Raw genomic sequence first — 22,144 nt, forward strand, 5'->3', positions numbered from 1 at the left:
AACAAAATGCTATCCTCTGCTTGCCGCTGCTTCGGGTGGCGTATGAGGAAAACAATGAGAGAAAAGGAAAAAAAAGAGGTGGCTGAGTGAGGGACAGTGACAGAGGCTGATGTGGCTATGGCAGTACAAGGTCACCCTTTTGACTTGACCCAGATGCCCGGCTGTACCTGGCAGAGTCACGGATTCCCCAAGGACCACACGTGTCCTGTGCTGTGCTGAGCCACCCGCTAAGGACCGGCAAGGGGCTCTCTGTGCCTGAGGTCGAGGGTGCCGCGCTCAGCCAACGCTCACCTCTCCCTTTTTCACCGTCATGGACTGCCGACGGGGTGTGATCTCCTCATTGATGCTGGACAGGAAGTTCTGGGAGATGCGGAGGGCGTCCTGCAGCAGGGAATGGTCGGGATGGCTGGCTGGAGTGTGCTTTAGCAAGTCCTGGCCCCGGGTGGGAAGACGAGAGTTAGTCAGGACGGGATCGGCACAGACCACCGTGTGAAAACCGCGCGCACACACTGGCTGCGGTTCAGAGCTGCAGGCCCCCTGCTCTCAGAGCGCTTGGGTGAACTCCATTCCAGAAGAAGCCCTGGTCCCATGGCATGCCCGGAAAACCCGGTAAGGGTGGGGGGCTTCCACTATAAAGACCTAGGGCAGGGTTTCTGTTCTTGCTATAATTAACATTTGGGGCCAAACTCTTTGTTATAGTGGAAAGAAAAGGGCTGTTTCTGTACAGCTCAGGGCGTTTAGCACCACTGCTGGCCTCTGCATGCACTAGATGGCTGTAAACATTCTCTCATCTTCATCTGTGAGGACCAAAACGTCTTTGGTCATTGATGCTGGCTCCTTAAGGGCAGAACTGATCATGGCCCAGAACCCCTGGCTTATACAAGGTCAGGAGAAAGCCCTGGGTCCTCCAGGCTCCCCTTCCTTCAGATGAGAGGCTCAGCCTTTCTTCCTACCCAGACAGGAGTATTAATGATTTATTTACCACAAGGGCAAATTGTTCCTGCCCATGGTGAACAGCTAGCTCCCTGATTCAGAAACAAAACCCTTTCAACTCCTAATCCCCGCTACAAAGAAGACATGGAGAGATGAGTAGGTCCACCCCCCACTCCCAGGAGGCTCTGGTTTTCTCTCCCAGGGTACTTCATTATACATGTGCCTGATCTGGACCAATCACAGTCATAGGCAGGTGGCAATATCTCAAGAGAGTCAAATGGATGGGCCACCTGGACAGAACCTCTGAACTGTTACTACTTCACAATTCTAGAGTCATCTAGAAAGAAAGCCTTAATGAGGAGTTGTCTAGAACAGGATGGTTTGTAGGCATACCCATAAGGAATTATCTTGAACATATTAATTTAGGTGGGAAGATCTACCCACGGTGGGTGGTACCACTCCCTAGTCAGGGCATTATGAATTGTGTAAGAGTGGGGAAAGCCAACTTTGTACAGCACACACATTCATCCCATCTCTGCTCTTGACTGTGGATGTAACTGGAGGCTTCAAGATCTGTCACCTTGACAGCTCCTGCCCACAGAGCTCAGAGGTACCATCCCCCTGGAACTGGAGTTATAGGTGACTGTGAATCACCTGATGTGGATACTGAAAACCAAACTTAAAGCCCTCCAGAAGAGCAGTACACACTCTTAACTGCTGAGCCATCTCTCCAGCCCCATCCAAAACTGCAATCAGAGCATGATAAAAGAATAATAAAGGTGAGTATGGTAGCATATGCCTGTAATCCCAGCACTTGGGAGGCTGAGGCAGAAGAACCATGAGTTCAAGGTCAGCTTAGGCTACAGAGCAAAACCCTGCCGCACAACGGAATATTCCATAGCTTAAAAAAAAAAAATGAGACAAAGCTGCCCAGACCAAAATGAAATAATCATCTCCATATACGTTATTAAAAGGGAAAAGGTAGGACCTAGAGAGATGGCTCGGGGGTTAGGAGTGCTCACTGCTCTTCCGAAGGTCCCGAGTTCAGTTCCCAGCACCCACATGGCAGCTCACAACTCTCTGATGCCCCTTTCTGGTGTGCAGATGTACATGCAGACAAAGTACCCACAGACAGAAATAAAAGGACCGAAGTGGTGTGAACACGTGGAGGACGCCACCTTCTGAGTAACTAACAAAGATGTTCACACGTGTTAGCTCACACGCAACAGACCCTCTAGTGGGGACTCCTTAGTGGGAGGGGGAACAAGAAAAGAAAACATCATAAAATTCTTGTGCATTGGTTGTACATTTAAAAAAAAAATACGTGACTGGAATTTGTAAGCATGCATGGTATTATTAACAGGGTTTCCCTGGGCAGCAAGACTGGAGTTGTTTCTGTTTTCTGCTTTTGTTTCTCAGCATAGGGAAACCTCCTGGTAGTGGGTTTCCCGTTGCAACACCGGCCCACTCCCCCAGCCCTGCCTGTTTTCCATGGAACCTCAGCTCACACACTTCACTGCCAGAGAATGTTCCCACTTACAGACCTCTCTGTCCACGTGGGACAGGACGCTCCTTCCCTGTCTGTCCCAGTGGGAGCACCCAGAAGCCTCCAGGGAGGTCCTGACTTCTCCACAACAGCGTGTGGCAATGGGACTGCTGGGTGCAGGTGAGAGGCGGGCCAAAGAGCAGCATTAACCTCGGGATGGGAGACCTAAGCGAAGAGGCCTTCCCTAGCTGGCCTGAGGACAGGGAGAGGGGGGAGGCAGTTGTCACGCTTCTATGATGGGACTCACGTGAAGGACTAGCGTGCTCCTTGTCACCCGGTCCACAGGCTTGTAGAGCAGATCTGTGGAAAGATTGGCAGGGTGAGACATGACCACACTTGGAGAAAACAACATGCTTGTCTACCCACTGGTGCTGCCAGGCCAAGGGGAAGGGAAGCCCTCCCTCCCCTTTGCAGGGCCATGAGGGCAAACTTAGGGTATCTGTCGGCCATGCTACCAGCTTTAAGTTCAGGGCTGCTGCTCGGGCCCGAGCCACTGGAAAGGCTCAGTATGGATGTGCTGCTGACTGGGATTGTCCAGGAGGTTGGCGAGGGCCCCGATCCTACCCTGGAGCAGACCAGGATGTGGCTCTCAAAGTCCATGGCTGGACAAGCTTGAGAGACCTGGATCCGAGAATGGCAAAAGCCAAGTGGGGTGCAAAATACAGCTCTAGATCTTGTGGGTGCTCTGGGATGGGAGCTCATTTGGGGACACCAAGGCTAGCCCTGGCCATCTTTGCTTTTCCCACACAGTGATGAACATGGTTCACATGAGCACAAACACTCAAGGTCTTCATAACATATGCCAAGTACATGTCTTTACGTGAGTTCCATGACGGCTTCAGGACATACACTGCTGTCTCTATTTTATACACAGGGAAAATTCAGCCTCAGAAGGGCTAAGGGGTGAGCTCTGGGGAATGAAACTACATTCACTGCTCCTTATGAGTGAATATAACTGTTCACACCAGCCTAACCCCCCCTGTTCACACCAGCCTAACCCTTCCTGTTCACACCAGCCTGACTGTTCACACCAGCCCAACAATCCAAGCAAGAAGCAACTTACTACTTTTTGATTAGTACAGACACATGGTCTCAGGATTCATCGCTTGCCTGCCTGCCTACCTGCATTCCACTCAGGCACTTTATGTGATGATGCCCTTGCCTTATTCTCTGCTATCCATAGTTGATATGTTTTTCCTTTGAAACATGACTGGGCTCTGCCCCCACGAATGAATTCATCTATTCATGGATTATCAAGGAAGTAGCTTTGCCATTCATCTGAACTATCTCTTTTGGATACTTGTTTGCCTTGCTGTGTGCTGTGTGGCCCCACTGGCAAGAGCGCCCTTACTGGATGCAACGACTGACCTTGAACTTCTCACCCTTTAGGCTGTGTGTGCTTGTGTGTATTACTTGAGATTGAGCACAGGCACTGTGTATGCTAAGAAGCCTTTATTCTCCACAGAGTGCTCAGTTAAGTCATGCGTGGCAGCTCTTATTAGTAATTCCATCATCTGGGAGGCTGAGTCAGGAAGAGAGCAGTGAGTTCCAGGCAAGTCTGGACTACAGTGTGAAACCCTGTCTCAAAAACCAATGAAATAAAGAACTCAGTGGTGCTACTCAGTTGCAGCAGCAGAAACTAGACTAATACTTACAAAAGAAGAGAAAATACAATCCTTTCAGGGCCAATGGAGACAACGTGATGATATTCTTAAAAGGTATTTTAAGAGGACCGGAGGGATGGCCCAGCACTTAAGAGTGCATGCTGCTCTTCCAGAGGACCCACGTTAGGAAGCTCACAGGCACCTGTAACTCCAGCTTCAGGGGACGCAATATGCATAGTCTCCTCCCCCAACACACACACACACACTTAAAATAAGACAATTTTTAAAGTATTTTGGGGGACTGGAGAAGGGCTCAGTTGTTAAGTACCTTTCTTGTTCTTCCAGAGGATCCAAGTTTAGATCCCAGCACCCACAACCACCTGTAACTCCAGCTCCAGGGGAATTCACTGCCTCTTGGCCTCCATGGACAAAACCACACTCATGTGCACAGACCCACATAGAGACATACACACACAGTATTTAATAAAAACAACAACAACAACTAATGATAAAATCAGTAGTATTAGTATTTGGGACCTGGAGAGATGGCTCAGTGGTTAAGAGCACTTGCTGCTCTTTCCAGCCGACATTTGCCTGCAACTCTAGTTCCAAGGTATCTAATGCCTTCTCCTGGTCTCGGTACCAGGCACATATGGTACACATACATACATTTAGGCAAAACACTCATATACATAAAACAGAAATAAGGAAATCTTTAAAAAAAAAATTTAAGAAGTATTTTAAAATGGGGCTCTCACTTGCTCAGACTGGCCCCAAACTTGCAATCCTCCACCTCAGCTTCCTCAGTGTCTCAGGCTACTACTGCATGTCCCTGAACCAGGCACAGCAATGTGTAGATTTATTTTCAGACAGGGTCTCAGTATGTATTCCAGGCCAGCCTCAAATGTAAGTTTTTCCTAAATGTCTCCCAAGTGCTGAGATGATCGGTGTGTGCCACCTCGCTGGTCTTTACAGTAAGACTTTAGTATGTGATATTTATTATGTGATTAATATTGTGTCTATGTGAGCTGCCATGTAGGTGGGTGCTGGGAACTGAACCTGGGTCCTCTGAAAGAGCTGTTAGGGTTTTTAACTGCTGAACCATCTCTCCAGACCCTTAATGTCTTTTTTTTTTTTTTTGAGAGAAATTTTTTGAGAAAGAGTTATTTATTTATTACATATACAGTGTCCTGCCTGCATATTGCCTGCATACCAGAAGAGGGCACCAGATCTCATAGATGGTTGTGAACCACCATGTGGTTGCTGGGGATTAACTCAGGACCTCTGGAAGAGCAGCCAGTGCTCTTAACCTCCAAGGCATCTCTCCAGCACCCCTCTTTAATACCTTTTTAAAGATATAGATTAATAAGCTTTGTGTGTGCATATGCATGCACATGCACTGGACAGCAGGCACGGGTGTATGCATGTGGCATTTGTAGGGTAACTTTTGAGAATTGGCTCTCTCCTTCTAGCGTGTAGATCAAGGTCATCAGGCATGGCCGCAAGCACCTTTCCCCATGGCCTCACAGGGAGCTTGGCAAATGGTGGTACCTGCTAACTCCTGCAATGTTTTCCTGGTGTCACGGTCAGTGACCTTATCCCTTCTGCCCCGCCATGACCCAGGCTGGCCTTCGTTCCTCCTCACTCTCACTACTTGAAGTCTAGAACCGAGAAGATGATAGCAATGATCCAATGAGGTGTCCTGTGTCTGTCTTTCCAACAGCACTCCCTCTGCTGGAAGAGGTCACCACCACGAAGGCACAGTGGTATGGAATAGTAAGTAGTTGAAGATGTGTTGTTACCTTTGTTTACGCTGTGGAACATTTGTTCAATGATGCAAAGGTGTGTTGCATTTGTTTAACTCTCTGAAGCTGTGTTACTGGGCCTGTCTAAAACACCTAATTGGTGTAATAACGAGCTGAACGGTCAATAGCAAGGCTGGAGAAAGGACAGGCGGGGCTGGCAGGCAGAGAGAATAAACAGGAGAAGAGAGAAGAGTGTAAAAAGGAGAAGGAGGAGAACTCCAGGGGCCAGTCACCCAGCTACACAGTCAGCCACGGAGTAAGAAGTAAAAAAAGGGGCCGGGCGTTGGTGGCGCACGCCTTTAATCCCAGCACTCGGGAGGCAGAGGCAGGCGGATCTCTGTGAGTTCGAGGCCAGCCTGGGCTACCAAGTGAGCTCCAGGAAAGGCGCAAAGCTACACAGAGAAACTCTGTCTCGAAAAAACCAAAAAAAAAGGGGGGATACAGAAAGGTAAAAGCCCAGAGGCAAAAGACAGACAGGGTAATTTAAGAAAAGCTGGCAAGAAAAGAGCCAAGCTAAGGCTGGGCATTCTTAAGTAAGAATTTGGGAGCTGGGTGGCGGGCCCCCAAAGAGCAAAGAGTAAACAAACAGACAGACAAACCAACCAACCACCACAGCACAGAGCATGCTCTGCAGAGAGAACTCACTTTCCAAAGAATTCTTGGTGGTGGAGTCCTTGGCATCCTTGTTACTCCGGGCTCTCAGGTTCTGCAGAGAGAAGAGCACATGTTAACACTGAATGGCAGAAGCAGCTTGGACAGCGCTGGAACAGAGAGCTTAATCTTTCCTCCCCACAGAGCCCCCTATGTACAGCAAGTGTCAGGGGGCACTCCGAGCCACCCAATGAAAACACGGGTTGAGCCATGGCCTGTGAACAAGATAAGCACAACAGGTGTCCCTGGACGAGTGGTTCTCAACCTGTGGGTCGCAACCCTGCTGGAAGACAAGTGACCTTTTCATGCAGGGTGGAGGTGGGGTGGGGAGGGTACAGGGGGGTTGCCTAAGACCATCAGAAAACACAGATGTTTACATTATGATTCACAGCAGCAGCAAAATTACAGTTATGAAGTAGCAACCAAAATAATTTTATGGTGTTGGGGGAGGTCACCACTACATGAGGAAATGTATTAAAGGGTCACAGCATTAGCAATATTGAGAACCACGGCCCCAGATGTTCCCTAAAGACAAGGTTTCTCAACCTCAGCACCCTGTGCGGGCATTGAGGGGTCAGAAATTCCTTGTCCCGAGTGTCTGCCCCACGTGGCTGCCCTAAGCCACATCCCTGGTCCCTATGTATGGATGCAGTAACAATCCATCCTCCTGCCAAATGCTCCTTTGGAACAAAGTCATCTACAGATGAGGACCTCTGAGATGGAGAATTCTGCACAGGGCAGTTTAACAGCATTCAAGGAGCTGGTCATTCAGATGAGTCCTCACTCACCTTTGGTGATGGCCAGTGCAGTGGGGGTAGGGATGGGGCACCACCAGAGAGATATCATGTTTTACCTTCAGCCGGTCTCGTGAATGGAAATGCACATGCATACTCGCTAATTGTGCCAATGAATTGCTTTATTATAAAAGGAGGCACTAAGATTGAAAGCAAGGATTGTTAATGGAATGACATCAAAGACGCCTCATTTGATCAGAGGTGCTACTGGAGACGTGACCGTTTAACGCCTCCCTGTGAGGCAGCTGCCAGGCATCCTGACGTTAAACTCCTGAGAAAATGCATAACCAGAGTAGGAACAGGAAGGGCCTCTGGGATCACTCTCCCAATCCTCCGTGCTACAAGTAATGTCTTAGGTCTGGGATCACTCTCCCAATCCTCCGTGCTACAAGTAATGTCTTAGGTCTGGGATCACTCTCCCAATCCTCCATGCTACAAGTAATGTCTTAGGTCTGGGATCACTCTCCCAATCCTCCATGCTACAAGTAATGTCTTAGGCCTGGGATCACTCTCCCAATCCTCTGTGCTACAAGTAATGTCTTGGGATTGGAAGATGGTATTAGTATTCCCTAGCTCATCAGGGCCAACGCCTGATGGCTACTTGAGTACTTTTCCTCAGAGGTTAACAGCCTTGGCAGTGGTTGTTTCTACCTACATCTTACTCAGTAGCTCCCAAAGGGTAGAAGGAGGCATGAAAGCGAAGGGGGAGACTCATGGGATCAGGGGATCGGCCCAAAGTCCACATTCTCCCGGACAGTTTGAGGTACAAGGCGTCCTGCCTCAGGGAGCCTTGAGTTTAATCACACATTTCCTCCGCACACCTGACTCCCAAAGTCATTCTTATCTGGCTCTCATTTATCATCTGGAGAACTAGAACCCCACAGAAGCCAGGTGGGCATCTCTGGTCTAACTGGGTACCACCTCACACATCTCTCACAACGGCCCTGGGGAAGGGTAAAAGTCCACTACCTGCCCTGTACTTGGGGATGAACCTACAGAGAGCTCCACGCATGAGCACTGACAGCCCCAGGATCCAGTCCCTTCACAACCACACGGCTGCTGCTTCTTCCTTGAACTTAACTTTCTTCTCTTCAGGCAGCTCCAATCTCTCTGAAGCATTTTTGAAAAACAGGGAACAGCAGAAATGTAACCAGAACCAAGGTTCAGAGAGCACCACAGGCCTGCTCCTTGCATCCCAGTGTTGGTTCGGATTCCCACTGCAGCGGTCAGTAGGACCATGCGAACGCCCTCCCGGGTGGCAACCCACCACAGCTTTCTCCTTGGGTAGAATCCTGTCTGGGTGGACTCAGACTTTGCCACTTCATTACAGTCTGTTTTTCCAGAATCAAATCTTTTTATCTGTCGGGGCCACCTGGGATTCTGTACAAACACTGAAGTTGATAAAGGTATAGGAAGTAGTTCATTAATGAAGAAGGATGAGGAAGGAGCAGACTGCACACCTGAGGTAAATATGGCCGACAGGGAACAGGACACTTGGTAGGCTTGGGAAGAACAGTGTAATATAGCACAAGCTGTTACCATGGGAGGTGATCAGAGCCAAGGCCACAGATGTGTGATAAATGATAAAATGGTACAAAGTCCCTGGAACACAGATCAGGTACGATAGTCAAAAGTTTTCTCTCAGCAAGAGAAACCTGACTCATCTTGGGTGTTTAGTTTTTCCTCTCTTCTTTGTAAAAGTGTGTGTGTGTGTGTGTGTGTGTGTGTGTGTGTTTCCCCCTAGTACTACTGTTGACGTCAAACTGGTCTTGACCTCATCCCTTACACGAGTAGAACACAGGAGAGAATGTTGAGTGTCTTCCTCTATTACTCACCACCTTATTCCCTTGAGGCAGGGTCTCTCTCGGAACATGACGCTTCTCCCTTTGAAGTTGGCTGGGTTGCCTGGCCAGCAGGCTCCTGCCTCTGCCTTCTCACCCTGGGATTACAGGCACATGTGGCCATGTCTTGCTTTTACGTAGGTGCGAGGGTTTTAAACTCAGGGTCCCATGCTCGTAAAGTAAGTGTTCTTACCCATGAGTCACCTTCCGGTCCCTACATTTTCCTTTCTAATGTTGCCTCTCTGCGTGGATATCTTTCCTCCCAGAACCCTTGTGTGATGGAATAGAGAAGTCAGTCAAAGCTCTGAGGAGGGGGAACTGTACAGAGCTGACATTGACAAGAATCCCCCGAGAAAAATGTCACATGGCTGCCACTGACATTGCAGAGATATGATGGGGAAGGGAGAAGAGCCCTTGTGTAGAGTAGAGAGATGGAGACCCAAGGGTGATAGCGGGCCCTAATCCTGACTTGGGTGCCAGCCCTAAGTGTCCTATTCAGGTTCTCTGTACCCGAGGGGGGCTCTTTTAAGGCCCAGGGGCTCACGACACCCTGTGGCTTCCTTCCATCAAGGTTAAATGCAAACAGGGAGACAAGCAACCCTGAGACCCAGGGCGATACAGCCCGGAGCTTTCCTCCAGTGGAGGTCTATGGACAGCAACCCTGGCTAAGCTGATGACTTCCTCTCGGTCTCTAGTGACAAGACTGTGGAGTAGACACAGGACTCCCATGATAGGTCAGAGGGTTAGAATTATAATAACGACAGACAAAACAAGGGAGTGCCCAGGGAACGTGGCTGCTGATGTTCGAATGTGTCCTCCTAAAGTCCATGTGCTGGGAACATAAACTTACCCTGTCGTACATGCTGTGTTTGAAGTTGGGATCTTTAAGAGGTGGTTAGGATTAGGTGAGGCCATGAGGATACACCTCAACTGAGCTAGTCTGCTTGCTCTGTCCTGTCATGTTAGGATCGTCAGGCTTCTCAGTCTCCACACCAGAATCAAATACATTTATATTCTTGATAAAGTACACAGTGAACAGTTCGTAAGAGCAATATAAAAAAGATGAAAACATCTTGACTCAGACCCTGGCCCTTGGGTAACAAACAGCACTGTGAGGACGGCTCCTACTGAATCACCACAGTGTCCTGCGACGCAGATGACCCAGCAGACTCTGAGTCAGAGCTGGGGTTCATACCCAGCCTTTAATCTGGTATACTTTGTTCTCCCAACAACCAGCCCACAACCCATCGAGGGAGTGGGAGGCTATGGGTGGGAGTCAGCAGCACTCTGGCCTGCACCGCGTCACGGCACTCACTCATTACCTCAGATATCTCTGCAAACTGACTGTTGGCCTGACAGCATTTCTCGGCAGTTTCCATGGCCACCCCGTAGTTATCCACGAAGGCTCGGTACACGCCCAGCTGGCTGGCCTGCAGAGAGGAAGGAGGGGAGGGTGAGACAGAGGTGGGAGAGGGAGGGGCTCCCCACCTTCCTGAGGACTTGGCTCTCGTGCATTGCTCTGGGGGAAAAAAAAAAAACAAAAAAACAAAAAAAAACCCCAGGTACAGACAGCACGCGAGTTGCAGAGACCTCAGCTCTTCCACACTGTTCCCTCCCTCCCTCCCTCCCTCCCTCCCACCTGCTTTACCTCCCCACACACCAAGCACGATTCCCTCTCCTAAAATGACATGTTGAGAAGTGAGTCACAGCCCTGGACAGGTAATGGCTCCCTTCTGAGCTCCCTGATTCCTCCCACCTCCCTTGCATAAAGGGTGCCGTGAGGAGCAGCTTCAACTTGAGGTGAGAGGATCCAGATAAATGCCTCCGTGCAGGTGAGATGGAGGCGGCCATCCTGGCCATGGTCCATGGACCCTGGTAACCACGGTGGGGCGCTCGTATCTGATCCTGTCAGGCAGGTAAGGAACAGTCTGGCTGACTGGAGAGAGGAGCTCTCACGAGGAGATGGCTATGCAGAGTCTGAAGCGTTTTGGTATAGGACCACTTTCATGGCTTCTCCTTTCCTTTCCTCTTTGCCTTAGGGGCTTACTTCTTTCAGGGATGAGAAATTCTAAAAAAATCAATTCTTATGTTTTTGGTAACCCAAAACTGGAGCTGCATAATAATGGTAAACATAAAGATTGCCAAGCCAGGCAGTGGTGCCGCACACCTTTAATCCCAGCACTCGGGAGGCAGAGCCAGGTGGGTCTCTGTGAGTTCGAGGCCAGCCTGGTCTACAGAGTGAGATCCAGGACAGGCACCAAAACTACACAGAGAAACCCTGTCTCAAAAAAAAAAAAAAAAAAAAAGATTGCCAGTATCTAGATAGGATGTCCTGTGTGATGGACATGGATACCTATACTGTGGTCATTCTTTACCAGAAAGGTCTAAAGAAACATCTGACAAACTCAAAGCAGCCTGTGCCCTTCGGAAAATGTCAGTTCAAGGAGCTAATATCGATAGAAGGAGCCTAAAGAGACATCATAGCCAAATACATAGAACATTGGGCAGGGCTGGAGCCTCAATCAGAGAGGGAGTAGGCGTGAGAACTCCAAGCGGAAACAAAACCCCACACACTGAAAGTGGAAAGGGCCATCTGCACCACCACAATAACCCAGGAGTCCAGGGCTCTAGAGAAGGCACTGAAGTTGGAGGAGGTACACATAACTCCCTGCAACCTTGGACTCCCAAGCGTGATGCTGGGTGAGTCTTGCCGCAGTCTGAAAGGGCTACCTGTAGGACTGTGTCTGTCTGTCCTAGGGAGTCCCCAGCATTCAGCCCAGGTTAAAAAAAAAAGCGTGCACTATTCAGCAGACTGACTGGGATTGACATTCCCCTGCAGCCTGTCACGTACGTAGACAGTGGAAGAAAACCACAGAAACCAAAAGTAACTTTCTAAATTTTACGTTCTAGTATTAAGAGTTTTCATTAGTGTTTTCTAAAACAGAAGTTCCTGGGAGGTTTCGGGATGCTATTCCAGGGAGAGTGTGGGGTGTGGTTTCTTCCAACAGCGCTATTCTTTGCTTTTCTGGAGGTTTCTGGTTGAGTCTGCTCTGCAAGTTTTAAAATTACTGGTACACGGCATAACGAGAGAGCTGGAGAAGGGACTCTGAAGATGAGGTGCACGGAACCAAAGACAGCTTCTTCCTACAGTGCAGCTGCGAGGAAAGGACCCCAGGAGAAGATAGGAACCAAGTAAGCGTTAGCTTTGTCTTCTGGCCTTAGCTCCAGTGTGTCTGAGGTCCAGGGCAGCAGAGAGGGAAGGAAAAACAACAGGAAAGCCACACCCTGGACTGGGGGCCTGGGCTCCTGCTTCCTAACAGCTTTCTCAAGACTGAAGCATTCCATCTTGCAGGGAAGCTCCTGAAGCAGGAAGGTCAACAACTCAAAAGGGCTTCAGGAAGTCCCTGAAACTCACTAGATTGACTAGGCCCCTTCTGCCAGAGTAAACAGTAAAAGCTGAGTGTCTCTCTCAGACAAGACAAGCTGCTGACTCTTAAAGAGACCAGACCACGGCCTAGAAGAGGTTTAGAACAACTGAGGCACCCGCAAAGGACACTCTCCAACCTGCTGAGCTGCCTGAAGACTGTGCAGTGTGCTCCAGGCTCCCAGCTTCTGTAAGCTATCACCCATGCTGGGGTGGGCTTTGGTGGTGCAGCTGTGTGTGAGTCATTTCTGCTCCTGTAAGTGATCCCAGTAAAATTCACTGTTTCACTAAGTTGGACTTGGGTGGTATCTGTACTTCGGTTTGTTGTGGGATCCCTCACTGGGGTGAGCAGATGTGTGTGCTGTGTGTGTCTCTCCAGGAAAAGTTGTGTGACACAACAGCCCCTCTGTCTCCTCTCCACAACCATCTGGGGGTATGGGTAACCCAGTGCAGTGTGTGCAGGGGGTCCTTTTCAGGAACCTCTACTTGTAGGAAGGCTGTCCTTGGACCCCTGCTAACCCTAAAGGACTCATTTTCTGCATGAGGGAGAGTGTTCCAGGCAAAGAATATGTGCATAAGAAGCCCGGGCAATCTAGGAATTGGGATCAGCCATCTTCAGAAAGAGACCAGGGCTAGCACCCGACTTCCAGGATGGGGTAACCTCTTTATTGGGCTGTTCTGCCAGCAACTTCCCCCCTTTTCCTATTCCCATGCTAGTACTAACAGCTCTGGAGAGCTGGCAAGTGTTTCTACAGATGTGTGTCAGATTCTTGGTCAATTTTGATCTACTGTCGACTTTCAGAAACTCTTACTCTGTTGTCCAACAAGCCCTTGTCTTTGGCTTTATGGCCCCTCATACATGAGGAACCTAGCCATCCTCCTTCCTTGCTGAATAGCTTTGAAAACAGTACCTGCCTTCCAGAGCAGCCTCAGTGCAGGTAAGGCATCATATCTCCCCCCCCCCCCCCCCCCCCCGGCACACCTTCTGCCCCTTCATATCAGAGTGGGACCCAGCTCTGTAGGAACCAGACTTCCTCACAGCAATGTGGCTGTCACCCGGTCCATGCTCCTTTGCGGAGGTTCCTGGTTACATACCCTCCCTTTCTCCCTTCATTTACTTACTGTGTTGGCCTCGGTTGGTCCCCTAAACTCCTGGGTTCAAGCAATCTTACTGTTTCAGCCTCCCCAAAGAGCTGAAAGTACAGGTATGTACCACTAACCCAGACTCACACACTTCAAACCATCTCCAGGTCTAATCCAATGGCATCACTATGTAAACAGTCATGATGCTGAAATATTTAGGGACTAATGACAAGGAAAAGCCTGTACGTGCCTAATTCTTTTCAGCACTTGATGAGTTCAGTTTGCAAATGAAGACACCCGTAGATACAGAGGCTGACTTGTAACCAAACTCCACTGTGCGCCCATCTGCAATCACCTCCCCGGGCCACGCTCTCTTCGCCACTAAGAGCCCAGTCTGACTGCTGAAAGCCACTTTGGCCCCAAAGGCAGCCTGATCTGTGTGTGGACACTCGAAACCCCAAGCAAAACTGTTGGAGGCCAAGAAGAACAGGACACAGTACTCACCCGACTCCAGCTGGGTTGGTTGTGCCCCTCCCTCCCAGTGGCCTGCCCTTTGGCACCAAGGCACCGAGACACGCCCCGGGCTCTCCTTCTTGCTGTCTCCTTGTGGCACCAGCCCACAGGGCAAACCTAGTCCTTTCCCCGCTATGGACACAGTCACAGGTGCCAGCATGTCCACGTCACTCACCAGCTTCTGGAAGAGGTCACCCACACGCTGTTGGTGGCTCCACTGCTGTACACGGGGGAACAGCCCGTCATAGAACTCCTTGTGGATCTCATAGAGCTCAGGCACTTTGAAGAAAATGGTCTCGATCTGCTGGCTGGTCAGCACTGGCTGGGAGGTGGTGGCAGCGGCTTTCAGAGGCTTCATGGGCTAGAGGACAGCAAGGTGAGGCGTCCTGGTGAAAAGCGCTTACCATTTGCTAGATTCCCCAGGGTGGTATCGGCTTTTATTTCTTTGGTGTTGTGTGATCAGGTCCAGGTAGGACCTTGGGCATGCTGGACAGACAGGTGCTCTACCACTGAACTACATTCGGGCTTGATCGTTTTTTCATATTCCAAGGGAAAAATTAAAAGAAAGGGAAAACTTGGCAACAGAGGTCTCCCGTCAGTATCTACCGGCTCCCAGAGAAGTCCAGATATCTAGAATGAGGTATGAGGTGAATCCCCACAGGGAGTGCTCACCAGCAGCAGCGCCTCCAGATGGCTCAGGTACGTCTCCTCGCTGGCCAGGATTCCGGATAGAACCCACTTTCTCATCTCCAAGCCCTTTTCCAAATCCAGTTCACTCTGCAGGAAGAGAAGCAGAGACATCAGCTCCCCCCGAGGACAAGCCAGAGACGATCCATTGGGAAGGAAGAGGGAGGTCCCAAGAGCCCTGGGACCCATTCAGCCATTGTAGTTACTAGTCACTAAAATCTAGAGGCCCATCCACTCAAGGGCCAGCCTTAGCCCCCACAGACTAGGAAAGGGGAAGCTGGATGCCAAGCAGGCTGCAGGACCTCCTCCCTTCTTGCCTTGCGCTTGGGACCACGGAGCGGCTGCTTTCCACACATGGAAGGACCAGGAAGCACACAGGAAGCCCAAGGCTAGCTCCAGCAGGGCTGAGCTGGGGTACATGGGAGCCTACTGCCTGTCCATCCAGATTCCTGCTATCGAAAACACCCGCTGCTACTTGCCCTTCACCCTATGCGTGTGTGCCTCACCTGGATTTCTGGTCTGTCGCTCAAACTTGAACCTTGGACCAACCAGGCCCCTAGGGAGCACCACCTCCTTCCTCAGCATGCTGCGCTTCCTGGCCTTGACTGACCCGGCTGGCTGTGCATCACCGCCACCTGCCTGTGGGAGTAGCGGGGAGGGCGGCCGGCCCCCAGGCTCAGGACGTCTGTCTGACTCTGCTTTCCAGGCTCGAACCTGGCTGGTAGGGACCCTCTTGCAAAGTAGACTCTACACGAAGCACCCGGGCTTTGTCAGCTTCCCAGACGAAAAAACTATGAAGCTCTCTGCAGCCTTGGTTCCAACAAGACAGAGCTTGGATGAATGCTGACCCAGGGGGTGCAGCCTGCACAACCTGGGGGACCATGAGCTGATGCCAGCTTATGCGGACTGAATTGTGTCTGTCCTGCCCCCTCCCCACCCTCACCCAGGCCCATTCCTATGGTGAAGTCCTGAGCCCCATGGCCTGAGAATATGACTATATTTAAAGACGTTGAAATGAAGTCAGGAGAGTGGATTCTAAGATGGTGTAACTAGTATTCCATAGGAACTGGAGTATATGACAGACACATACGGCAGGCATTTGACCCGACTGTCGTCAGGTGCAGCCATTCACAGATTCAGGAGAGAGGTCTTAGAAGAAAACACCCCTGTAACAACTTGACCGTCCAGCCTCCGACACCTACGAGAGAGTACATCTCTGTTGTTTAAGTGGCCCAGCTTACGGTGTTTTGTCACGGCATGCCTAGCAGACCGATAGTGATGGCGGAGCCAAGGGCAACAGAAAGTACTGCTTGACTTCCTGGCCGCTCCCTGCTTCTCTCCCCAGCCACAAGCGATGTCAGAGGCTGGCCATGCCAGTGGAACCACTGTGTGGCACTCGGCCAGCCAACCCCACCTATAAGCAGAGGGAGATGCCAGGAAGGGGAGGAGCCCTGCATCCGTGGAGGGTCATGTGATGTTAAAGGCCCTGCCCACTCTGCTTCTGGTTTCCTAGCCCAAGAGCAAACCCACCTCCCGGGCTTTAGAACAGGAGCAGTGACCCCTTCCATGACTCACTTTCCTAAATCATTAAAGGAAAAATGTCAGCAATGCTGACATCCGGGGCTGAAGGGCAATCCTATGCAATATGGTGCTGTCCTGCATCCCTGGCCTCGACCTCCCACATATGATGGCCACAAATGTCTGGACAGTAGTGTTTACTGCCTGGGGCCTGCATGACCCCTGGATGAGACTGGGTTCAAGGAAGGACCTGACTGAGGCCAGCTTAGACCTCTGCGAGGCTCTGCAGTTGGGCATGAGGACCCCACTGTGGACCCTCCGTGCCATAATAGCTCTGCTGGTCCTTTCTAGCTACCTAGTCCTGTAAGAGGGAAGTATTTCATGGTATAGCCTGCAGGCTCATCAGGAAGAGCCCAGGGTCAGAAGCCAGGGTTGCTCAGGGAGTCCCTGGCCCTGGGATTTTTATCACCTGGATGTCAACTGCCTAACTCTTGTGTCCCACCTGGATCCCTAGGGCTTGGATCACATTGTCACTGCCACAGGATTACCTAAGAACCCTTCTTGAGTCATGGCTTTATGTATGCGTGCATGTATATGTTGCTAAGCTGTGAACATGCAAATGTGTGTAGGTGGCACCCACTGCTCCAGGAAACTAACCCACCCAAATGGGTCCCTTCAGGGAACACCAGGCAATGGCTTCCACAGATAGGAGCCTCTAGGGCACAGCTGTGCCTGAACTTGGAAATTCCCTGGAACATAGAGTGCTCAATTAAGATTTCTTTCACCATCAAATCCCAAAAACCTGGCGAGGTCCTCGTTTGGACCTCGCTCTATGAAACCCCAAGGACTCCTTCAGAGTCTCAGTCTTCTTGTTGGGAAACAAGCAGGTCCCAGAAATCCAGGACTATTGATTGAGCTTGTTAAACACTGCCCATGGGGCCCGGATCTGCAGGATTTGATGGAGCGATGCCCACTTCTCAGCCCAGTGTTAAATGGCAGGTCCTCGGAGAAGCAGCCTTCGCTTGTCTCTGCACACACACGCCTCCCACTGTGGGGATGATGCACCTATCCCACACAAGGGAAGAGGTTAGGGAAGTGGCAGCCTCTTGACAGCAGCAGCCACCCCCAACCCCCAGCTCTCCTGTTCCAAGAACAATCTTGCTACTGTGAGCTCCAGGGAGATAGCGCGTGGAGGGGCCTGGGGAGGTCGGCAGGGCCAGTGACAGTCCTGCCCATCCAGCATAAGCTGCTGCTGCCTGCATGGATGGGAGGGGCCGGTGGAAGCCTGGTGCCTCATTCCACCCACGCAGTTTGGAAAGCCAGTGGGAAACACTGTGCAAGCAGGACGGCGCCAAGTCCAGTCCTTATTCCGAAGGGCGAGGCCATCTGGCCCGGGGACGGTGCTGGGGTAGACGGAGAGACTCGGCCACGAGAAGAGGAATCTTCTTAGATGGGAAATCTTTTAGTGGGGGGGTGGGGGGGTGGGGATAAGAACCGTGCTGGTGGTGACCCAAGCAGCCCACTCTGTCTCACAGGGAAGGGAACGGGGCAAGAAAGAACAAGAGAGCGATAGCAAAGGCTGGCACTGGCTGTTTATTACCCCGGCGGCGCACACATGACATTCTATTATCAGCACCCTACAGGCAGGGAGGTTCCTTCTAGGAGGACGCTTCCAGTAAAGGGCAATTGGAAGAAAACAAAAAGGTAGTGAGAAGCCCTTATGCCTAATCGGAGTGCAGAAACCGGCAGCCAACAACAGATAGAAACAAACCAGGTTCACGGTAACAAAGTAACAAATGCTACCACGCTCACAGGTGGGAGGAAAGCTGGTCCATGAGTAAGTCTTTCAAGACTCCTCCCACTGACCAATCAGGGTGCAGCTTTCTCGGCTGTAAGTTCATAGCCAGCATAGCTACGGAGCCAGGGGCCCTCTTCTAGCCTGCGTAGGGCCAGGGCTCTCTGAGTAATAGGCTAGATACTGGCCCACAGTCCAGCTTGCAAGTGCTCCGAAGGGCTGACTTTTCACAGCAGACCAGTCCTCCCGAAGGGGAGGTCCCGGCACCCAGAACTGGCTCCACTAGCAGATCCTGTCTCAATAAACCCACCGAAGAAGGCCTTCTTGCTGCTCCCAGGGTAAGGGGTGCCAGGTCCCTGCCCCACCCCAATTCAATACCTACCTAAGGGGTAGATGCTCACAGAGGTCCCCTGAAACGTAGAAGCTCCACTGAGCTTGTGTGTTGCCATGGAATCCCCAGGGGAGTTCTCTTAATGCTCAGTAGCCCAAAAGGAACGAGCTTGGCAGGAGGGAGCAAACCAGGCTTTGGGAGGCAGAAGAACCTAGGCAGTAGGGTAGGGTGCTCTGGCCTCAAACCCACCACATTCCCTAAGGAACCCAAGAAGAGAAATCAGAAAGCTACGGTTCTGCCTGTCACCGGTGCCATGACGGGCCTCTACCCTTAGGGTTGTAGACACTACAATAGCGCACCTTAACTAGAGGGCTGCTGGAACAAGACTCCGTGACCTGTCAACCCTCCTCATTCAGACACCTCCCACCACCTGCTCTGGTGGAATGCTTGGGGGGAACTGCAGACCTGCATGTGCAGATGTGCAACATCCTGCCAAATACGCAACATGGGCGGTGTTTTACGGACTCCTGAGGGGGCCGCAGAAGGCAGACAAGGTTCTGCATGGAGTCTCCAGGGATGAGCCCCTGAACTGGGTGCTAAGAGGCCGTCATCTACATCAGGAGACTGGCAGGATAGCGGGGTTAGGGTGCAAAGAGGGTAGATCAGCTTCCTCTCAAGGGATGGATGGGCAGAGGCGTAAGCGACAAGGAGCAGGTACATGTTACATGCTGGCTTCCTTTCCCATTCTTGTGTTTCAGAATGAGGAAGCTGCTGAGCCTCAGGGCCATTAGAAATCACAGACCCATACAAAGGAAGCACTCTCTCAACAGAGGCGCCAGCCCCAGAGCAAAGCGACCACGGTGGAAAGACGCATTCCTAGGGCTTGGTGAACAGCCATGGGGAAAGTGTGATGCTGGCGTTAGGAGCCAGGGTCACATGCATGCCGAGCATGAACTCTACAAACGAAGCCATGATCCCAAGGCCCGCTCTCCTTCTTAAGCTGAAACCCAGGGTAGAAACCATCCAGAAACAAGGTAAGCAGTGGGGGCCAGAGAAACAAAAGGGCCAGAGACAAGGAGGAAAACCGCTCCAGAGCAACAGTGATTGTTCAGGCCAAGAAGGGAAAATCCAAGATGTGAAGGGAGCTGGCTTCATTGTTTCCTGTTATATAAAAAAAAAAATATCCTGATAACAACACACACACACACACACACACACACACACACACACACACACACACATATAGGGGGAGAGAGAGAGGGAGAAGGAGAGAGAGAGACTGAGAAGCAAGTTATGGGATTAAAGGCTTATTTGGTTCACAATCACAGTCCATCACTGTGGGGAAGTCAAGGTGTCTAGTCCCATAGGCTACCAAGCCCAGGGAATAATACTGCCCATAGTGAAGCAGGTCTTTCCACATCAAATTAGCATAATTAAGATAAATTCCCCACAGGTTATCCTAATCCAGACAATCCCCACTGAGATACTCTTCCGATTCTCATTGTGTCACATTGACCTTTAAAATCGTCACAGAAGGTATCCTTGCTCCAATGGCAAGAGGAGCATGCCCCTGCCTCAGTATACCACTGGAAAAAATGACCTGCAACAATGCCCTAGCCACAGGGTCACAGAATGGCTCAGGACACAGCGCTGGTTGGACAGAGTCACTGTGGGAACTGCTCGGTCCAGCCTGCAAGCACCCCAGGGTGATGATGTTCCTGAAGGAGAAGGCGGGGCCCATAGAGCATGCTCCTTGGAAATGGGACAGATCACCTCTCAAACGTTCCATTACTCCCTAGCCACGTGACCTGGGAGGAAGCCAACAACTGGCCTCTCAGTTATGCACTGGTGACGGGAAGGGGACAGCGAGGTAAGATCCTTAGGACTGTTGGCGAGGGTTATGTGACAACTCCCTGGGAAAAGCAAACACACTCACTTGGTCACACAAGGCCATCGTCAGCACCTTCTCTGTTGAAAAGGGAATAAGTATACAGGGCCAGGGCTAACGTCAGCCTAGCCGAGCACTATGGCACTACACTACCATGTCATTCTTGCTTAGGGAGGGGCCTCTGGCATGACTCTTCTCAACCTCAAGAACACACACAACCTGCCCCTCTAGACTCAGTTTATAAAGCAAACCCATGACCCACCCTCCCTGCAGAATGTATGCACAGGGCTGCCTGCCTCTACTCGATTCACGAGAGGAAGAAGAAAGGAGTTTTCTGTGGTTTGTCTAAAGGTGCCGTCACCTCCTTGCTACACGTCTCTGAACAAGGAGTTAGTTACCTTTTCAGGAGACCTCTCCCCGGAAGCCGCGACCTGGTCCAGAGCAGAGCTCAGTGCCCCATCCCAGGTTTCACATCTACCCCACATTCCCGGCAGGTGCCCCTCCTGGACTCACCACTTTGGTGGGCTCCAGGGCTCCCGAGGCCAGAGCATCGCGGCTGCCTCTGCCTTTGCTGCTGAGGTGTGGAGAGGAAGAAGGTGAATCGTCGATGTAGGGCATTCCATCCTGGTGCCGGCGCTGTTCCTCGGCCTGGTCTGCGGCGCAGCCATACCCAGGTGGTGTTCCAAACGAGGAATCTGTGTGTGTACAAAGAAGCAGCCGGTGTTAATGAGAGCTGAGCAAGGGTCCAAGCTGACACATACAGGTATCTCTCGGGGACTTTAGGTACCCCGCCATCACTCTCAAGACCTACTACTAGCCAAAGACACAAAGGATGAGAAGGGATCCAACTGCAGCTCGTATCCAGATAATACAAGAGTAGCCAAGACTGTCCTCGGGAAGTGGGTAATATAGGGGACTAATATGTAACATCTGGCCCTGGTAAATAAACACACACATACACATACTCTTTCACACACATACACATACTCTTTCCTAGCACAGGGCTTCTAAAATCATTAGACTTTCCAAAGCGATACTTATTTTTTTTTAATGTTAGTGAGGTGATTAGAGAGCTCAGGATGGGGGCTGGTTGTTTGGGGTTGAGTGGGAGGGAAGGGTCAACCACGTGACTAGAGAGTTGGAACTTCCGGCTATGACCCTGGCCCTCTAGGAAAGGGGCTGAAGGTTGAGTTGATCATTAGAGGCCAATGACATAATCAGTCAGCCCCATGGAATGGCACTTCTATAGAAACCCACAACGCAGGGTTGGAAGAGTGTGGTGTCTTGGCCACTGAACACACAGGAAAACACTCTAGGCCACGCTACCATATAACCATCTCTTTCCTCCTACTCATTCGGAGTGGCTCCTTTTTTTATTTTTTTAATCATAAACTGAAAATGTAGTTAGGAAACTGCTTTCCTACCTTCTGCCACCATCCATTCCTGCATAAATGATGGAGTATGAAGAAGGGATTGCGAGACACCCCCCCACCCCCCCACTCCCCCCACCCCCCCACCCCCTCACTTTTCTCTGTGGATATGATCAAACAAAAACATGGGTCATGACCTGGGGTTTGAAGTTTGTGGAGTGAGGGAGGCTGGTCTTATGGGGCTGAGCCCTTAACCTGTGGGATCCAATACCATCTCCAGGAAGATAATGTCAAATCTGAGCAAACACTGCAGTATACCCCGATGGTATCCGCAGAGAACTGAAGGGCTTCTTGGTGTGGA

At 50.9% G+C, this 22,144-nt stretch overlaps 1 protein-coding gene across 1 annotated transcript in view; it reads right to left on the reverse strand.

The window, feature by feature from the left end:
* Window positions 1–22,144, reverse strand: part of Bcr (BCR activator of RhoGEF and GTPase) — a 128,607-nt gene that overhangs the window by 39,700 nt on the left and 66,763 nt on the right. Inside the window, exons 2-8 of the mRNA XM_042266565.2 lie at window positions 20,927–21,108; window positions 14,867–14,971; window positions 14,370–14,555; window positions 10,497–10,604; window positions 6,534–6,594; window positions 2,727–2,779; window positions 292–432 (exon numbers count right to left, since the gene is read on the reverse strand). Of these exons, the coding sequence (XP_042122499.2) occupies window positions 292–432; window positions 2,727–2,779; window positions 6,534–6,594; window positions 10,497–10,604; window positions 14,370–14,555; window positions 14,867–14,971; window positions 20,927–21,108 (836 nt within the window). The remainder of the gene's footprint in view (window positions 1–291; window positions 433–2,726; window positions 2,780–6,533; window positions 6,595–10,496; window positions 10,605–14,369; window positions 14,556–14,866; window positions 14,972–20,926; window positions 21,109–22,144) is intronic.

The sequence above is a fragment of the Peromyscus maniculatus genome, chromosome 21, assembly GCF_049852395.1.
Source record: "Peromyscus maniculatus bairdii isolate BWxNUB_F1_BW_parent chromosome 21, HU_Pman_BW_mat_3.1, whole genome shotgun sequence".
Taxonomy (NCBI): Eukaryota; Metazoa; Chordata; class Mammalia; order Rodentia; family Cricetidae; genus Peromyscus; species Peromyscus maniculatus.